At 44.8% G+C, this 19,913-nt stretch overlaps 1 protein-coding gene across 1 annotated transcript in view; it reads left to right on the forward strand.

Annotated features, from left to right (window-relative positions):
• The window catches only part of MYBPC3 (myosin binding protein C3), an 88,834-nt gene extending 74,695 nt beyond the window's left edge, over positions 1 to 14,139 (forward strand). Inside the window, exons 23-29 of the mRNA XM_069965842.1 lie at positions 3,175 to 3,263; positions 6,320 to 6,515; positions 6,595 to 6,734; positions 7,400 to 7,559; positions 10,751 to 10,887; positions 12,903 to 13,089; positions 14,064 to 14,139. Coding sequence (XP_069821943.1) covers positions 3,175 to 3,263; positions 6,320 to 6,515; positions 6,595 to 6,734; positions 7,400 to 7,559; positions 10,751 to 10,887; positions 12,903 to 13,089; positions 14,064 to 14,074 — 920 coding nt within the window. The 3' untranslated portion in view covers positions 14,075 to 14,139. The remainder of the gene's footprint in view (positions 1 to 3,174; positions 3,264 to 6,319; positions 6,516 to 6,594; positions 6,735 to 7,399; positions 7,560 to 10,750; positions 10,888 to 12,902; positions 13,090 to 14,063) is intronic.
• The last annotated feature ends 5,774 nt before the right edge of the window (positions 14,140 to 19,913 follow it).

Raw genomic sequence — 19,913 nt, forward strand, 5'->3', positions numbered from 1 at the left:
AGCTCCCCCTGGTTTCCACATGTCCAGCTCCCCCTGTTTACCAGCTCCCTCTGTTTCCACATGTCCAGCTCCCCCTGTTTCCACATGTCCAGCTCCCCCTGTTTCCACATGTCCAGCTCCCCCTGTTTCCACATGTCCAGCTCCCCCTGTTTCCACATGTCCAGCTCCCCCTGTTTCCACATGTCCAGCTCCCCCTGTGTCCACATGTCCAGCTCCCCCTGTGTCCACATGTCCAGCTCCCCCTGTGTCCACATGTCCAGCTCCCCCTGTGTCCACATGTCCAGCTCCCCCTGTGTCCACATGTCCAGCTCCCCCTGTGTCCACATGTCCAGCTCCCCCTGTGTCCACATGTCCAGCTCCCCCTGTTTCCACATGTCCAGCTCCCCCTGTTTCCACATGTCCAGCTCCCCCTGTTTCTACATGTCCAGCTCCCCCTGTGTCCACATGTCCAGCTCCCCCTGTGTCCACATGTCCAGCTCCCCCTCTTTACCAGCTCCCCCTGTGTCCACATGTCCAGCTCCCCCTATGTCCACATGTCCAGCTCCCCCTGTTTCCACATGTCCAGCTCCCCCTGCGTCCACATGTCCAGCTCCCCCTGCGTCCACATGTCCAGCTCCCCTGTGTCCACATGTCCAGCTCTCCCTGTGTCCACATGTCCAGCTCCCCCTGTGTCCACATGTCCAGCTCCCCCTGTGTCCACATGTCCAGCTCCCCCTGTGTCCACATGTCCAGCTCCCCCTGTTTCCACATGTCCAGCTCCCCCTGTTTCCACATGTCCAGCTCCCCCTGTTTCCACATGTCCAGCTCCCCCTGTTTCTACATGTCCAGCTCCCCCTGTGTCCACATGTCCAGCTCCCCCTGTTTCTACATGTCCAGCTCCCCCTCTTTACCAGCTCCCCCTGTGTCCACATGTCCAGCTCCCCCTGTTTCCACATGTCCAGCTCCCCCTGTTTCCACATGTCCAGCTCCCCCTGTGTCCACATGTCCAGCTCCCCCTGTGTCCACATGTCCAGCTCCCCCTGTGTCCACATGTCCAGCTCCCCGTTTCTACATGTCCAGCTCCCCCTCTTAACCAGCTCCCCCTATGTCCACATGTCCAGCTCCCCCTGTTTCCACATGTCCAGCTCCCCCTGTTTCCACATGTCCAGCTCCCCGTTTCCACATGTCCAGCTCCCCCTGTTTCCACATGTCCAGCTCCCCCTGTTTCCACATGTCCAGCTCCCCCTGTGTCCACATGTCCAGCACCCCCTGCGTCCACATGTCCAGCACCCCCTGCGTCCACATGTCCAGCTCCCCCTGTTTCTACATGTCCAGCTCCCCGTTTCTACATGTCCAGCTCCCCGTTTCTACATGTCCAGCTCCCCCTGTGTCCACATGTCCAGCTCCCCCTATGTCCACATGTCCAGCTCCCCCTGCTTCCACATGTCCAGCTCCCCCTGCGTCCACATGTCCAGCTCCCCCTGTGTCCACATGTCCAGCTCCCCCTGTTTCCACATGTCCAGCTCCCCCTGTTTCCACATGTCCAGCTCCCCGTTTCTACATGTCCAGCTCCCCCTCTTTACCAGCTCCCCCTGTGTCCACATGTCCAGCTCCCCCTATGTCCACATGTCCAGCTCCCCCTGTGTCCACATGTCCAGCTCCCCCTGTGTCCACATGTCCAGCTCCCCCCGTGTCCACATGTCCAGCTCCCCCCGCGTCCACATGTCCAGCTCCCCCCGCGTCCACATGTCCAGCTCCCCCCCGCGTCCACATGTCCAGCTCCCCCCGCGTCCACATGTCCAGCTCCCCCCGCGTCCACATGTCCAGCTCCCCCCGCGTCCACATGTCCAGCTCCCCCCGCGTCCACATGTCCAGCTCCCCCTGCGTCCACATGTCCAGCTCCCCCTGCGTCCACATGTCCAGCTCCCCCTGCGTCCACATGTCCAGCTCCCCCTGCGTCCACATGTCCAGCTCCCCCTGCGTCCACATGTCCAGCTCCCCCTGCGTCCACATGTCCAGCTCTAGTCTATTCCTAAAGATACAGACTGCCTGTGCAGTCTGTATCTTATGCTTTTACCTATAGCTGTGTAGCGGAGCAGTAAGGCCGGGGGCGGCCATCTTGATGACGTCAGTGGTGCGTTCCAGCGCTGGAACGCAAGGGACGTCATCAAGATGGCGCCCGGCTTTACTGCACCGCTACAGAGGACTGGGTAAAGTATAAGATACAGACTGCACAGGCAGTCTGTATCTTCAGAAATAAACTTCATGAAGATACAGACTGCCTTTGCAGTCTGTATCTTATACTTTACCCAGTCCTCTGTAGCGGTGCAGTAAAGCCGGGCGCCATCTTGATGACGTCCCTTGCGTTCCAGCGTTGGAACGCACCACTGTGACGTCATCAAGATGGCCGCCCCCGGCCGTACTTCTCCGCTATACAGGATTAGGTAAAAGCATAAGATACAGACTGCACAGGCAGTCTGTATCTTCAGGAATAGACTTAGGGAGAGAAAATTCAATAGCGATCTGAGTGGGCCCCTGCCAGAGTGGGCCCGGGGGCGGCCGCCCCCCCTGCCCCCCATCAAATTTCGCTACTGTACATCAGTTATCCTATGTCTATCCATCTCATATCCAGTTTGAGTGTTGTTTTGTAACTCAGTTCCATTGAAGTGAATGGGGGTTTATTGCAAACCACAGCTGAACTGGAGACAAGAGTTAGTCTGTCTCTGGAAGAAAGTGGTTTTGTAGCGCTGGGTAACCCCTTTAAGTATTTGTATAGTTTTAATACAGCATGGATCTATCTGTAACAAAAGAAAGCCATCTACAGAAGGGTTTATAGAAGGGTTGTATTCCTTTCGAAGAGATTCTGGTTTGGCTAATAATCCTTTATCAATGTATCAATATAAATTTATTGTTTAGACAAGCTACCTCCAATAGAGAGCTATCTTTCTTCTTTCTGGAGGAGAGTTAATATGCACATCATTTTCCATTGGCATGGCATTGCATGGCCTATACTATTCCTTACACTAGCTGGAAAGTCTCCAAAAGTAGACATCTTGTCCCCTCAGACATCCTGTGTATATTAGCTGTTCATGAGGTTCCCTGCTGGTTTGTCAAAGAGCACTCTTTGGGATTAGCGATACATAATATATGTACACCATAATAGAATTCTGATTTCTACCTTTTATCCTCTTTTAGAACGACCAAAGATTTGGCTCCCTCGATACCTAAGACAGAAACTTGTGAAGAGAGTTGGTGAGACAGTGAATATTGTCATACCCTTCCAGGTATTTACGGCTCATGGCTGATGTCTTTAGGACTCTTTGATGTCTTTGACTTCATAGATTATTTATAGGTGGGTGGTAACAAATGGTCCCCTTACTCCTCACTGTCAACCTATCTGCCACCATGTGAGTAACGGTGCCTATACACTTTATACTAAAGTCAGCCAAACCCACCTCTAGCAATGGGTTCAGCCTACAGCATAAGGTGTATGGGGGACCCCAAATCTGCACCAACAGATGATGTAGGTAAAAGTAAGGGTCAGGCGTGATGGAGTTTCACTGGTCAATGCTTTTTGTATTTGGAGGAATAGACTGGGGCCAGAGTTTACTGCTCCCCATAAACATTTAGCCATACCAAGCGTGTAAGTGCATAGGGAGGCAGGGAGAGAAAACTAATCTCTACTAATCTGGATAACACCAATCTCTTTAAATCCATATAAAGCCAGGCCGATGTTCTCTCATAGAAGGCCAGGTTCTCAGCTTTTCTCAGATCCTTCACTACTGATCTGCAACTGATTGACCAGTTGACCATCATCTCTTGACAGTTATTCAGATTCAGGTTGTCTGCTTTGCAAAAATTATTTTCAGTAATCCTATTAGGATGCTTTGGGGACAACCTATTGGTCTCAACAGGCCACATGTAATACTTAATTCCCCCTGTGGTGGCACTGTAGGAGAATTTAACACTTACTGTCTGATTCTTTTGCTGATTACTAGAGGTGAGTGCAACTGGAGCATGTTCAAGCCTGATTGTTTGACATTTGAATACCCGTGCCTGAAGAAGTTGAATGTAGCCCTAGAGGTTTGGGTATCCATGTTTTCCCTGATTCCCTAGGGCTGCAGGGCAACCTGTGATCAACTTATTTTCTGCAGATGCTTCTGAAAGAAGATGTTCTTAGAAACAGAAGTCTTTAGTGTTAAAAGCCTTGGGCTCACTATGTTATCACAACAAGCTGTTTCATTATCCCAGTCGCTCCTCTTGATGCTGACTTTTCTTGTGAGTTTGAATGGACTCTTTCTTATGCCCCACAACAGCTAGAATTAGGGTATGTTCACACTAAGTTAAAGCAAGTGAAATTCCACGGTGGAGCCCCCACCACAGAATCCCACCTGTCTCAGTGTGTCAAAGGGATGCCTCTCACGCCTCTTTGAGCGTAGAGCGGCAGAGAGCGGAGGCACACTAGGCTTCGCATTGACACACTGAGGCATGGGAAAGAGCATTCAACAGTACGCACATGGTGAAATCTTCAAATCTTGATTGTGCAGTCAAGCATACATGCAACGTTTCGGCTCACAATGAGCCTCTGTCAAGGCAGGTGGGGTTCCGAGCAGAGTCTGCGGCGGGGGCTCCACTGCAGAATTTCTCCTGTTTTACTCAGTGTAAACGCATCCTAAGGCTGGGTTCACACGCTGTAACTGTGCGGCTGTATTTTTTATGCGGCTGTAAATGTGCGGGTGAAACTCCGGCCGTGGGAAAAAATAGACATGCGGCTCAAAACATACGGTCATTTACTTTGAAATCTGGTTCAACTAAAAATAACAAATAAAATGTTAAGAAAGTGATGCAAACACCTCTGGATGCATCTGGGAAAGCAGGGAACACAGTTTACATGAATCGCTATTACCGGGGTTTGCGATCCTCTGCACTATAGCCGATGTCTCTCATGGTTAATATATTGAATTAATAAAACACATTTTCTGTCTAATAAAGTCCTTTTTATTGTTCAATAATTAAATGTAAACGATTCCATCATTTTGCAATTAAATATACTGTTAAAATAAATATATATATAAATAAATGTATATTTATATATATATTTATTTTTTGACAGTATATTGAATTGCAAAATTATGGATTCGTTAGAAATAAATTATTGATCAACGAAAGTGTCTTGATTACAAATAAAATGTCTTTGATTAATTTAATATATTAACTATTAGAGGCATCGGCATTCGGCATCATTGCCGGCTATTTTTGAAGTACTCCGTACGGACCGCCTGTCAATCCACGGCCGCATGTCCAGCCGCAAACAATGGTCTTGTTCATTTTTTACGGGTCCGTTTACGATAGGGCCGTAGATTCAGAGATAGTGTGCACTGTGCAGCCGCATATCCTATACTTCCCAGCATACACACGAACCATCAAAAATACCGCCGCACAATTACAGCCGCACATACAGCCGCACTCTTACAACGTGTGAACCGAGCCTTATGGTGTAGACCTTGGGAGAGAGACATTTTAACCTCCTAAAACTCCAGACAGGAGATGTTTTCAGACTACCTTAGACTCCCAATAGGCAATGCAGCTAAGCTGGAGTAAGAGATCATAACTGTGTCATAATAGAAGCTTAAAACAACTGTCCTATGTGGGTGCCCAAATATAGTAGTGAACTGTACATGTGGCTCCTAGTGAGGGGTTTATAGATACAGAAGGAATAGGAAAAATTTATTTATTTTTTCGTAAGCCTGAGAGCTGCTACCACACTTAGGGCATTTCTATTTGGAAGTTTGCGTAGTGATTACAGTGTAGAAAGACCAATGTCATATTGCTTCGTACTTCACACTAAGTTCAAGTGGAGGCAGATGAGTGATGGGAATGTACAATGGGAGGGGTGAGGTTATGGAGATGATGGCTGAGCACCATAAGAGTGTTGCACATAGTAGCAAGGGGCAAAGCACTGGATAAATTTAGGATACTGTGTGTCTATATGAAACATGAGCTCTGGGTGGATACAAGAAGGGATAAGAAGTTGCTGTTGGAAATGAAAAACAGCTACAGATATAATTACTAGGAATAAGGACACGAGTGCCCTGTGGTTGCTCTATAACCTGCAGTGGATCATATTGCATTGCTCATATTCATATTAAAAGATGTGACTGTGAACCCTGTAATGACACTATGTATAAATACTGTAACCGTATCCCATAGGACTGGTGTGGTTAAGATACAATTACAGATAACAGCAACATTAATTCCACCACCCAATGGCAGACTACTGTACATCTACCATAACTGTGATCACTATTCGTAAGTAACCATTATTTTTTTGGCTACTTAGGGAAAACCTCGTCCTGTGGTCACTTGGTTGAAAGACGGGCAGCCTATTGATCCAAAACAGGTTGGCATTAGAAACAGTGAGGCCGACACCATCTTGTTCATCAGATCTGCTCAGAGGAGTCACTCTGGAGAATACCAGGTCAAAATCCAAATTGAGAACTGCGAGGACGCTGCCACCATCTGTATCCAGATTGTAGGTAAGTCATCCAGAGAGAAGCCATGTAGACCCCAGACACTGGTTTTCAATGTGATTATAACAGAAATCTTCTGATTTAGACAAGCCCAGTGCTCCTCAGAACCTGAAGATTGTGGAAATATGGGGATTCAATGTTGCTGTGGAATGGGCTCCACCTCAAGATGATGGAAATACTGAGATTACTGGCTACACTATCCAAAAAGCAGACAAAAAGACCATGGTGAGATGTAATAGACTAGGAATGGAGAGAACTAATAGTTACTTGCCTAAAGGTGGCCACATATATAAGATAATAAATTGTGGCCGACCCCATACCAAACCATTCTGTTTGATCAGTCCACTGTCTAGAGCAGAGCAGTCGCAGAAATCTACACGAGGCATAATTTATGCTTGCTAGCAGGCTTAAATCATCATGCCCCCTGCCCACTTATCAGACGAGCAGGGAGGTTTTGCGCAAAAATCAATTATACAGATGAATGAGCATACTAAGTGACCTTTATAGAGGTCATTCCACAGGGAAGACCCTGATTTGTGAGCAATAGCCTTTGCATGTATTTTTGTTATCTATATACTGGTGTCACCCCACCCGTCACTGTACTCCTGCCTATGATGATAAGAAGGACACTGCTGGGAAATCATCTGCACAGAACAGGAAGTCTCAGCTAAATTTTAAGCCTAGTGGTAGAAGTGAAAACTGCAAGAGTTCACGACTTTTTTAAAATATAGATCATATTATAGAAAATAGGAAAAATCATCACCAAAAATGATTTTAAAATATTGTTTAAATCAAGTTTTTATGTTAATTTTCTGATGAAAAATTCCTCTAAGGCCTTGTGTAAACAAAAAGCATCACCTGACGTTCCTGGTCCATTTTTTTCCCTTTAGGAATGGTTCACAGTCTATGAACACTACAGACGCCTTAACTGTGTTGTGTCTGATTTGATTATGGGTAATGAGTACTACTTCCGAGTATTCAGTGAGAACTTGTGTGGTCTGAGCGAGAAACCCGTCACCACCAAGAACAGTGCATATATCCAGAAAGCAGGTAAATGTGTTTAAAAACAGAATTATCTATTCAAATATTGTTGTCTATACAAAACTAAATCTAAGTGTGTTTAAAGAGGTATTCCAGAAAAATGAACTTTTTCCAAATCCACAGGGGAAAAGTTAATTTTTCCTGGAATACCCCTTTAAGTCTTCTTTTGCAGAAGTTCAGGTAAACTCCTCTGCCCTGTGCAATAGATGCATCTGCATGCTGGACAGTCAGCTTGCCGAGGCAACCATCCAACACCCAACGAGTATAGTGTATGGGTTTTATTAGAATAAGCTGTGCAAGATACTCAGTGGGGACCAGATTCTTGAGACTGACTTGTTTGCATTTGTATTTCTCTATGCTCAATGCCAGATGAGGCCAGAAAATAGGCTTGGACAGCCCCTTTAACATATATTATAGAGTTAAAACTATTATAGTGGCTTTGGGAACAGTTACCCATAACTTCCTAGCCACCACATTGCACTTGGAGGATATGCCATAAATGCCTATGTTACCCCCTTCTATCAGGAAAATGGGGACCCCTTTATTCTTTATCATAGTGGCAACTCTATCCATAGAATTCAACTAAAAGATAATCATAAAAGTCATCCATTCACTCACATGTAATCTGCTGCAAATTACATGTTGCAGCTTGCTGGTGCAAATTTTATGTTGCAGATTTTAACTATTTAGACATGAATTTGGCATACACAGACTTCTTTGCCATGGAAGGGGGCTCGTTTCAACATCTATTAGGCGCTGCTGGGAACTTAATCAGCACAATTGTGCTGATATGTTCCCTTTAGGGCCCTTTTACACAGAAAGATTATCTGACAGATTATCTGCCAAAGATTTGAAGCCAAAGCCAGGAATAAATTTGAAAAGAGGAGAAATCTCAGGCTTTCATGTATGACCTGATCTCTGTTTATAGTCTGTTCCTGGTTTTGGCTTTAAATCTTTGGCAGATAATCTGTCAGATAATCTTTCTGTGTAAAAGGGCCCTAATGCGTAATTATGGTAATTATTAAGGGAGCGTTTACACAGACAGATTTATCTAACAGATCTTTGAAGCCAAAACCAGGAACAGACTATAAACAGAGAACAGGTCATAAAGGAAAGACTGGGATCCATTCTCTTTTTAAATTAATTTGTCAGATAAATCTTTCTGTGTAAACGCACCCTTAATAATTACCATTTATTTTCCAAGTTTACCTATGATGGTGAAACACTCAGTAGAGTGAATACATCAACTGCACTCATTTCCAGTCAAAATGCTTAATTTGCCATCATTTTATGTAAACAAAACGTATTTAAGTTTCCATATGTATAATGAAATTTGGCACATGTAAATCAAGTAATGGTTACATTTATTGATGTTTCATTATCAGTTTTGGTCTCACTGACCTTTATCACAAGGTATACGGTCGGTAAGTGGAAAGATAGTAGTGGTGCTGTTCTGCAGTGAATATACTATTGAATGATGGGGGTAGGGAGCCAAAACACTTAGGGGGAGATGTATCAAACATTGTCTAAAGTGAAACTGTCTCAGTTGTCCCTAGCAACCAATCAGATACCACTTTCCATTCCTCACAGACTCTTTGGAAAATGAAAGGAGGAATCTGATTGGTTGCTAGGGGCAACTGAGCCAGTTTCACTTTACACCATGTATGATAAATCTCCCCCTTAGTGTCAGGTTTCCATGCAGGACACCCTGTGATCAACTTATTTTTTGGCTGACTAAAATTTATTGTCTACTTTTGACAATGCTTTCAGTAAAACTACATTATCATAATTGGCAACATTTAAAAAAAAAATTCCAGGCACACTCAGACTTTGTCAGTGAGGGGTGTGACTTATTGTGGGACATGGTCTATTATGAGTGTGTTTTGCAAGGTTGTGACTTGTCATCTGTGTTGATTTTTTTCAAAGAATTTTCCCTATATTGTTCTCATTGTATGGACCTTACAGTTAAGACCATACACATAAGTACAAGATGTTGGAAAACTGGGTAACCCTATCAAACTGAGTACAAGTTGCTGGGAAAGGTGGGCAATCTCCATCATACTGAGTACAAGATGCTCGGAGAGCTGGATGACCACTATAATACTGAGTATAAGAGCTTGAAGAAAGCTGGGCGACCTCTATTATACTGAGAACAAGATGCTGGGAAAGCTGGGTGACCTCCATCATACTGAGTATAAGATGCAGGGAAAGCTGGATGACCTTAAAGGGGTACTCCAGTGTGGGGACACTTTTTTACTTGGACCGGGGCTGAGTGGCTGTGCGGACCTGAGACGTCACATCTCGGGCCCGCGTCAAACACCTGGAAGCGGGCGGGAACCGGGCACCGGAGCGCGGCGATGCGGGACCCGCCACTGGAACCGGGGAGGTGAGTGGACATCTTTTTCCTCGACCACCTCCTCCCCGGTCCCAGTAAAAAAGTGCCCCCACACTGGAGTACCCCTTTAATTATACTGAGTACAAGATGATGGGAAAGCTGGGTAATCCCCTTTATAATGAGTACAAGATGCTGGGAAAGCTTGGCGAACTCCATAATACCAAGTACAAGATTCTGGGAACGCTGGATGACCTCTATTATACTGAGTACAAGATGATGGGAAAGCTGGGTAACCCCCTTCATGCTGAGTTCAAGATGCTGAGAAAGCTGGGTGACCAGCATCATACTAAGTACAAGATGCCCCCACCCCCCAAGACAATGCACCCCATAGGTATAAGCAATTGTTACCCATTCCTCCTTTAGAATAAGCCCCTCAGGAGAGCAATCCCTCCTGTAGTAAAAACAAAAGCAACAAACATACCTACCTGGCTCCCTGCACACCACTGTCATCTTCCCTTCCTTCAAGCTCTGCTAACCAAGACACAACAGTTATGTCCCTAGAGGCAGAATACTGCCTGCAGCCAAAACAGTCACTGGCAGAGCAGTGAACCAATGATTCCTCGCTCTGCTAGAGCAGTTTGCTTTAACTATAAGCCTTGTTAGGAGTGCTTATAGTTAAAGAAATAGGGGCCAATGCAGGGGGCGGGTTTTAAGGCACAGAGGTGGGGTTTGCCAGGACATACCAAGGCCAATAATTTGCAGGGACTGCCCATTCAAAACCGGCAATGTTGCCAACTATGTATTACTTCAGGCAATTGAGTACTGTTTGTTACACTTTACAAATCTTTTCTTTTTATTTCTTTAGGAACTTCCTACAAACCTCCCAATTACAAAGAACATGAGTTTGCAGAGGCTCCTAAATTTACACATCCTCTGGTAAACCGCTCTGTAGTTGCAGGATACAATGCAACCCTCAGCTGTGCTGTACGTGGCTCACCTAAGGTAGGTATAAAAAAAATACTATAGACCTGGATAGGTATAGACTGCATAGTAACAAGAGAAGGCTTTTTACCTTCAACACATCACTGAAATATTGCTTTTTAAGAATGCACACAGGGATTCTCGAAAGGCCCTCTCAATGGTACCACTTACTGTATCAACCTTACTGACCAAGGACTATCAGTTAACATTAGCAAACAAAAATAATGCATATAAGAATCTTAATAAATATAGACTCCACATTAGACCCTCATATTAGTCAACACCTAAACAAATCTAGACCTTACCCAGACACCCAAAATAACTCCAAACCTCAGAACAGGCACCCAAAATAAATCCAGACCAGGCCAATAAACTAAAATAGACCAACTGCCACAAAATAATAAATACAAACCCAAGATCAAACCTCCTAAATAGGTGTATATACTTCAGACCCTCTTATACAGAACCCAGAATAAACATCCAAAACTAATCTAGAACTCTTAAAAATACAGACCAGAGACTCTCTAATGAATACAGACCCTAGGCCAAACCCCTAAGCTATTCTCACCAGTGATGATTGCTTTCCCTCGGTGCAGCATCATTCCTGTGCTAAGACACATCCTACTGGTGCCCACGTGACCTCTTCTCTGGCTGCTCCACATGTGAAGAGGCTTGAAGTCAGTGTTTTCAATGGATCTCAAGAGATCACTCTCATAGAGATGCACTGAAGACACTGATTTCAAAAGCCCTGTGGAAAGACATCAGAAAAGACATAGATGCCAGCGGGATCCAAATGATGTTGGAGCGCCAGAATGACGATGCCCCACAGGAAAGCAATCAATATGGGTAAGTAGATTGGGAGCATGCAGTCAGGAAGTCAATAAAAAGGGGGGGGGAGAGTGCAGGATTGAGAAAATTCATAAATTTTGAGTACATGGTATGCCAAGCAATTGTAAGGGTTGTATTACACGGCCTGATCAGCAATATAAACAAGCATTGATCTGCTAGATCAACACTCTTTTACTTAGCCTATTACATGGCTCAACTAACATGCAGCAGGGGCTGCGGGGACATTGTTAGCAATGCCTTTAGTGTACCGGTGGCTGCGGACAGAAGCCTGGAAGACACCAGGGAGCAGGCAGAAACACCGGGGAGCGTGCCCACAGGCCATGCATCACTATTATATGTAGCGATATGCAGTTGGCGGCCAATAATTTTAGGTCAGGACCAAAAGACATAATCAGCCAATGACCATTGTCATCAGATGATCATTGTCTTTATTACAGTCATAATCTGCCAGATCGACCTAATTCGGCAGATTATTGCTCTGTGTAATAGGACCCTAATGCCCCTATTCCACGAGTCGTTTGGAGGAGCAAACGAGCGCTATTAGCGCTCGTTTGCTCCTCGTTCCCCGCTCGCTGCCGCCGCTATTCAACGCGGCTGCAGCGAGCGGGTGAGTGCGGGAGGGGCTGCTCGGAGGATCGCTGATCGTCCGGGCAGCCCATAGGATACAGCAGCGTCTGCTGCCGATGCTCCTATTCAACGGAGCGACGGGAGCAGATCGCTGCTATATCAGTCGCTTGTTTTTCAACATGTTGAAAAACAAGCGACTGCAACGATCAGCCGACATGAACGATGTCGGCTGATCGTTGCACTCTATTCCACAGGACGAATATCGTTCGTAGCGGCCGATATCGGCCGAATACGAACGATATTGCTCCTTTAAACGACCCGTGGAATAGGGGCTTAAGGACAAGTGACTTGCCAGACCTTTCATTCTGGGAGCCCTTAAGATATTCCAGGATAATTTGCAAATCTGGAATAATTGGACAATTGGTAGGAAGTATTAACCCTTTATTGATATTGTCTCTCTATTTTAATCTCCTTCTTTACTACTCTCTATTCCTTCTTTCTTCTCTTATTTACTAAATCAATCTATTCTTTATTCTGACCTATTTTCCTGCCTCAGTCTTTCTCCCTTTCTATTTTACGTCAACTTAAATTTTCTTTTTAAAATTTTTTTCTACCTGTAGCCAAAAGTCACTTGGTACAAGAACAAGATGGATCTATCTGGGGAGGCCCGTTACCGCTCCTTTAGTAAACAGGGAGTTCTCACTCTGGAGCTGAGGAAGCCCAGTCCATTTGATGGTGGTGTCTACACATGCAAAGCTGTAAATGAGCATGGAGTAGCTGAGACTGAATGCCGCCTGGAGGTTCGAGGTGAGTTTTTGGTTTACTTACCTTGTAGTAAAATGTTAAATTGGCTTTGCTCATACTGACAACATGGATATGATGTCCTTAAGTTACCCACCTTGACATTCCTTTTTTTTTTTTTTTTTTTCGTGAGTGTCATATAACTATTTAGTTCACTGACACTGGTAGATGCAACCAGTTGAATTCCACATATCTGCCAAATTGGGCAAATGAACACAGTGAACATCTCCAGACCCTTTTCTTTGTACTGCACTGTACATGCACTGTGACCTTTGAGACCTGTGCAAAGGTCATTCCACTGTGAGGAGGAAGCAGAGCTGCTATTGTTTTTGCTATCCCTAGTGTCACCTTTCTTCATAAAGATGTACAGTAAACTTTCTAGATGCCCATCTTATCACAGATGGAATAGGAAGTCTCAGCTTTTTACCTATGATTGACAGACAAAGAGGCCTGTTAGAAGCCTCTTTGCCTGTCAGTCATCCCTGCAGAGCACACTGACAGGCAGAGAGCTGTGACTAGTTATGGCCCAGATGACCATTTCCTGCCTCTCTCCCTGCAACGCGCCAGAATAAAACAACATTTTCTCCTAGATACCCTCTAGGAGGACGCACACCAAGTACGATAAGAAAATGCTTTAGCAGCTCTATTAGGAAGTGCCAACAGTGTTCTATGTGTTATCCCATTGATTGGTTCCCTTTAAGGTTACACAGCAATCATAAAATTTGTTTTCTGGGTTACCACTATTTCAGTCTATATCTAGAAGGTGTCAGAAGAAATTGTTCTCTGATCTGTGGTACAGAAGCTTGTAATAGGTTCACCACAGCAGACAGAAAGGACCAGAAGACTGCGGTAACAAAAATCATGATAAATTGGGAGTTACTGTTATAAAAGCTTGTCACACTATTTCCCTGAAGCTCACATATCACAATGATAAAACTTAAATACTGTTTAAATAATATTTATTTTTATTTATTTTGCAGTGCCCCAGTAAATTGCAGTGATGGGTAATAATGGGTAAGTTCTTTATCACTTAAAGGGGGATTTAAAGGGGTGGTAGCAAAGTTAGTAAAAGCAGATGTGTTCTATATCACTTAAAGGGGGACTTAAAGGGGTGGTAGCAAAGTTATCAGTTAAAGTAAAATCTGATGTGTACCACATAGATATATGCAAAGGAACTTTAGTAAGTTATACCTCTGTGCTGTTTTTTTCCCCCATGGATCTAGAAACTTCCTGGTTTTGTCTCCGAACTGGCACCCTTCAAAATGATTCTCTACCTATACCATGTTGTGAGCCAAAGTTTTAGCTGATTAATCACCTAATATATTTTTATAGAGGTTGTAATTTTTGATAAAGTGACCCAAGCACTATAAAGAAATAGTAAGGGTTTAATCAGCAAAGAATTGTGAATCTATTCAGGCCTCCTTCACACTGACATAGAAAACAGTCTGTATACTATCCACTATTGTGTATAGTATAGTATAGGATCCATTCTGTTATATAGGCCAACGCACATGCCAGTGACTTCAATGGTCGATGTAATTTCCTGGAACCTGGTCTGGATTTGTGGTCCAGGCTTCTATCATTCTATTGTGTGCACAGTGTCCATGTGGTCTCTTCGCTCCAAGGGGTCTGTTTTGTGACCCGTTGGAGCAAGCCCCCTGTTTTGTGATCAGTGGGGGTCCCAGCAGTCAAACCTGCCCGCTCAGACACTTAGCAACTATACTCAGAGTATAGGGGACAAGTTGTCATTATGAGGTTCTCACTAAATGTTTGCAACTGCAGTTTATAAGCCAGCCGGAGCCACAATCCAATCCAAATCAGTTACATCAACTAAATTGTGCATTACATAGTATCTAGCCATGATCTTACCAATGTATATGGGCACAGATGTACAAAGGGAAAAAAATCATTTGGGCATTCACCATAGAGAACACGCATCTACTACATTGAGATACAACCTGCCAATCCTAATATTACAAGAACAGAAAAAGATAAAGCTGCAAAACTTTATAGGCTATAAATAGCTTTTGCACACTCCCCGAATCACTTCTTAAGCATCAGCTGCGTGCCAGTAAAACCGCGTCTCCCTGCTTACTGCTTCTTTTTATATTTAAATCTGCTTCTAGTAGTTTGGTGACAGCTGCCAGCACAGCCGGATACAGCTTTGTACTGTATTAAAATTTGGCATCATCCCTACAGTGTTATTTTATCCTGTGCTCCACATCACTGGACTGAGCAGGGAAATGTACAGGAATGTAGTATTCACTTGGCTGTTATACTAAATGGCTATCTTGTTTCCATGGACTGTGTTTTGTATTACAACTCATCTCTATATAAGTGAATGCCAATCTCTAGTATAAGCTGGGAGAGAAGCACAGGGTTTAGCGGTTCTCTCCCTACCAAAACAATACCATTTTGTTAGATTAAGAGATTATCTTGGTCATGTGGTATAGAGCCGGGAGAGAATACACAATAGATTTCCCATAGCCATTCCCATTTCTCATTTGGATGGTGATTTTTACATTGGAAATAATGCTCTCCCCTCCTTTTCAATAACCATAGTTATGAGGTTGCCATAGTAGTAGCGGATTTCTCTGGATTAGCTTCCTGTCATGTGACACATATGTCATTCACAATTAAGAAAGCCATAGCTTGGAGACCCCTGCTAACTTAATGTCCTTTTTTCTCCACAGTGAAGGAAGATGGCGGACCTGTAAAGGTGCAATCTACACAATGCAGTAGCTTATTACAGACACAGTATTTACATGTCTACAATCCAGTGCAGTGCAGACAACGTGATGTCATCATATCACTGTTATGTGTACCCCTATTCCATCATGGATACATTGGTTTGAATTGTTTTATTTGTTTTGTTTTTGTTTTTTTCTAAATATTATGGAGGATGTGGAATGTGACTCCTGCCTACAGTAATACTGAGGGAAGATGATGATGTATCACTAAAACATAGAAGTGCTTTACATGGAACCAGAAGGTGAAATAAAGAAATAAAAATGCACTGTATTTCTAGAAAGCATTTTGATGTTATATTTTCTTTTGGATTGTGGTAATGATTGAAAAAATGATCCAGAGGGTTCATTATTTGCATGTCCACTTGTAATTACATCATAAACTTTACCATTATCATTATCAGTCCCAGCTCCAGGGTTTTGTATGGCAAATTATGTGGCATCATTGTTAGAGGGTCTCTATCTCTCGATTCTGTGTAGGGGATCAGCAGTGTATTATATACTCAGTATCCCCCTTCCTGTATGAGTGTGTGTATATCTATCTCTCGAGCACATACACTCACACTCATACAGGAGGAGGATAATAAGTATATAATACACTGCTGATCCAACACAGAGAGAACACATATAGAAAAGTTTCTATGAAAAAGCAGCATGTGTATTATACCATATGGCAATGTTTGCTAACCTTTTTCACCTCAGGTCACACCTACCAACTAAAGTTTCACAAAATATAGAAAAAAAAAGTAATTAGTAACTCACAGGGGATGTCTTCTTTCATCTAAGGCAATGCTGTGCCCCCATATAGTAATAATGTCCCTATGCTGTGCCCTCCATATAGTAAAAATGCCCTCTGTCTCCATAGTAATGTCCCCTTGTCAGCCCCCATAGTAATGTCCTCTGCTCTGCCCCATAGTAATGTCCCCTGCTCTTCCCCCATACTAATGCCCCCTGCCCTGTCCTCATAGTAATATCTCCTGCTCTGCCCCCATAGTAATGTCTCCTGCCCCCAAAGTAATACCCCCTGTCCTCATAGTAATGTCCCCTGCTCTGTCCTCATAGTAAATGCCACCTGCTCTGCCCCCATAGTAATGTCCACAGCTCTGCCCCCATAGTATTATCCCCTGCTATATCCTCATAGTAATGTCCACTGCTCTGCCCCCATAGTAATTTCCCCTACTCTGCTTCCTTAGTAATGTCCCCTGCTCTGTCCCCATAGTAATGTCCCCTGCTATATCCTCATAGTAATGTCCCCTACTCTGCTTCCTTAGTAATGTCCCCTGCTCTGTCCCCATAATAAAATGCCCTCTGTCCCCTTAGTAATGTCCCCTGCTCTGACCCTAATAGTAATGCCCCCTGCTCTTCCCCCATAGTAAAATCCCCTGCTCTGCTCTGCCCCCATAGTAATTTGCCCTGCTCTGTCCCATAGTAATGTCCCCTGTTCTGTCCCATAGTAATGTCCCCTGCTCTGCTCCCATAGTAATGTCCCCTGCTCTGCCCCCATAGTAATGTCCCCTACCCTGCTCTGTCCCCATAGTAAAAAATGCCCTCTGCCCCATAGTAATGTCCCCTACTCTGCCCCTATAGTAATGCCCTCTGCCCCCATAGTAATGTCCACTGCTCTGTCTCCATAGTAATGTCCCCTGTTCTGTCCCCATAGTAATGTCCCCTGCCCTACCCCAATAGTAATGTCCCCTGCTCTTCCTCCATAGTAATGTCCCCTGTGATGTCCCCATAGTAATGTGCCCTGCTCTGCTCCCATAGTAATGTCCCCTGTGATGTCCCCATAGTAATGTCTACTGCTCTGCTCCCATAGTAATGTTCCCTGCACTGCCTGAATAGTAATGTCCCCTGTGATGTCCCCATAGTAATGTCCCCTGCTCTGCCCCCATAATAGTGTCCCCTACCCTGCTCTGTCCCCATAGTATTATCCCCTGCTATATCCTCATAGTAATGTCCACTGCTCTACCCCCATAGTAATTTCCCCTACTCTGCTTCCTTAGTAATGTCCCCTGCTCTGTCCCCATAGCAATGTCCCCTGCTCTGTCCCCATAGTAATGTCCCCTGCTATATCCTCATAGTAATGTCCCCTGCTATATCCTCATAGTAATGTCCCCTACTCTGCTTCCTTAGTAATGTCCCCTGCTCTGTCCCCATAATAAAATGCCCTCTGTCCCCTTAGTAATGTCCCCTGCTCTGACCCTAATAGTAATGCCCCCTGCTCTTCCCCCATAGTAAAATCCCCTGCTCTGCTCTGCCCCCATAGTAATTTGCCCTGCTCTGTCCCATAGTAATGTCCCCTGCTCTGTCCCATGGTAATGTCCCCTGCTCTGCTCCCATAGTAATGTCCCCTGCTCTGCTCCCATAGTAATGTCCCCTGCTCTGCCCCCATAGTAATGTCCCCTACTCTGCTCTGTCCGCATAGAAAAAATGTCCTCTGCCCCCATAGTAATGTCCCCTACTTTGCCCCTATAGTAATGCCCTCTGCCCCCATAGTAATGTCCACTGCTCTGTCTCCATAGTAATGTCCCCTGTTCTGTCCCCATAGTAATGTCCCCTGCCCTACCCCCATAGTAATGTCCCCTGCTCTGCCTCCATAGTAATGTCACCTGTGATGTCCCCATAGTAATGTGCCCTGCTCTGCTCCCATAGTAATGTCCCCTGTGATGTCCCCATAGTAATGTCCCCTGCTCTGCTCCCATAGTAATGTCCCCTGCACTGCCTGAATAGTAATGTCCCCTGTGATGTCCCCATAGTAATGTCCCCTGCTCTGCCCCCATAATAGTGTCCCCTACCCTGCTCTGTCCCCATAGTAATGTCCCCTGCTCTGCCCCTATAGTAATGCCCTCTTCCCCCATAGTAATATTCCCTGATTTGCCCCATAGTAATGTCCCCTGTTCTGCCCCATAGTAATGTCCTCTGCCCTGCCCCCATAGTAATGCCCCCTGCTCTTCCTCCATAGTAATGTCCCCTGCTCTGCCTCCATAGTAATGTCCCCTGTTCTGTCCCCATAGTAATGTCCCCTGCCCTGCCCCCATAGTAATGTCCCCTGCTCTGCCTCCATAGTAATGTCCCCTGTGATGTCCCCATAGTAATACCCCCTGCTCTGCTCCCATAGTAATGAGTAATGTCCCCTCTGATGTTCCCATAGTAATGTCCCCATAATACTGTCCCCTACCCTGCTCTGTCCCCATAGTAATGTCCCCTGCTCTGCCCCATAGTAATGGAGGAGCTTGAGCCACCCGGACCTTATCAGGAAGCCATCCCTCAGTTTCCCGGGCTCAGTCCAACAGCAGCATCCCCCCCCCCCCGGGTTCAGGGATGGGATGCAGTGGAGGGCATTGCTATGCTGCAGGTGTCCAGTGGCTAATCATTCCGGGGGTGGGTAAGTGCCCGAGTAAGCCAGGTGCTGACGCCGGCCCTGATCATTATATACATAGTATAAGAGGTTCTGGGATGAACATATAGTCTGTGCAGCCTCACAGGAGCACAAGTAACAAGTATTCTGTTTATCATGCCCCTCTCCAGTAGTGATAATCGGACCTAAGATTTTCCACCTTACATTACTTAGCGGATTTGGGGTAAGGGGAAAGGAGGACAGAATTAGTCTATATGCGGACGATATGCTGTTATTTTTAGAGCAGCCTGAGAGAGTGCTAAATTATGTAATTGAGCTTATAGAGAAGTATGGCAAATATACGGGTTTAAAAACAAACTGGGGTAAATCATTTCTGATGCCTCTTTCTGGCCCTTGGAAGGAAAGTGCTCCACAACATCTTAGAGTGAAGGTATTGAAGGATAAAGAAAGTTTTAAATACCTGGGGGTGAATGTTACTGCTAGGGTACAAGAATTTGCAGATAAGAATGTAGTGCCGGTCATGAAAGAATTGAGAGAGAAAGTAGAAACCTGGATAAAACTGGTGAGATCCAAAGTGGACAGAATAATGTTGATAAAAACAATTATACTCGCAAAAATACTATATCTCTTCAATGCATCCCCGGTGTGGGTGGATGATATGACCTTTAAGAAAATAGAACAAATGTTAAACTAAGATTTGTTCAATCGTCTCTACTCTCCATGTG

The sequence above is a fragment of the Dendropsophus ebraccatus genome, chromosome 4 (genome assembly GCF_027789765.1).
Source record: "Dendropsophus ebraccatus isolate aDenEbr1 chromosome 4, aDenEbr1.pat, whole genome shotgun sequence".
Classification (NCBI taxonomy): Eukaryota; Metazoa; Chordata; class Amphibia; order Anura; family Hylidae; genus Dendropsophus; species Dendropsophus ebraccatus.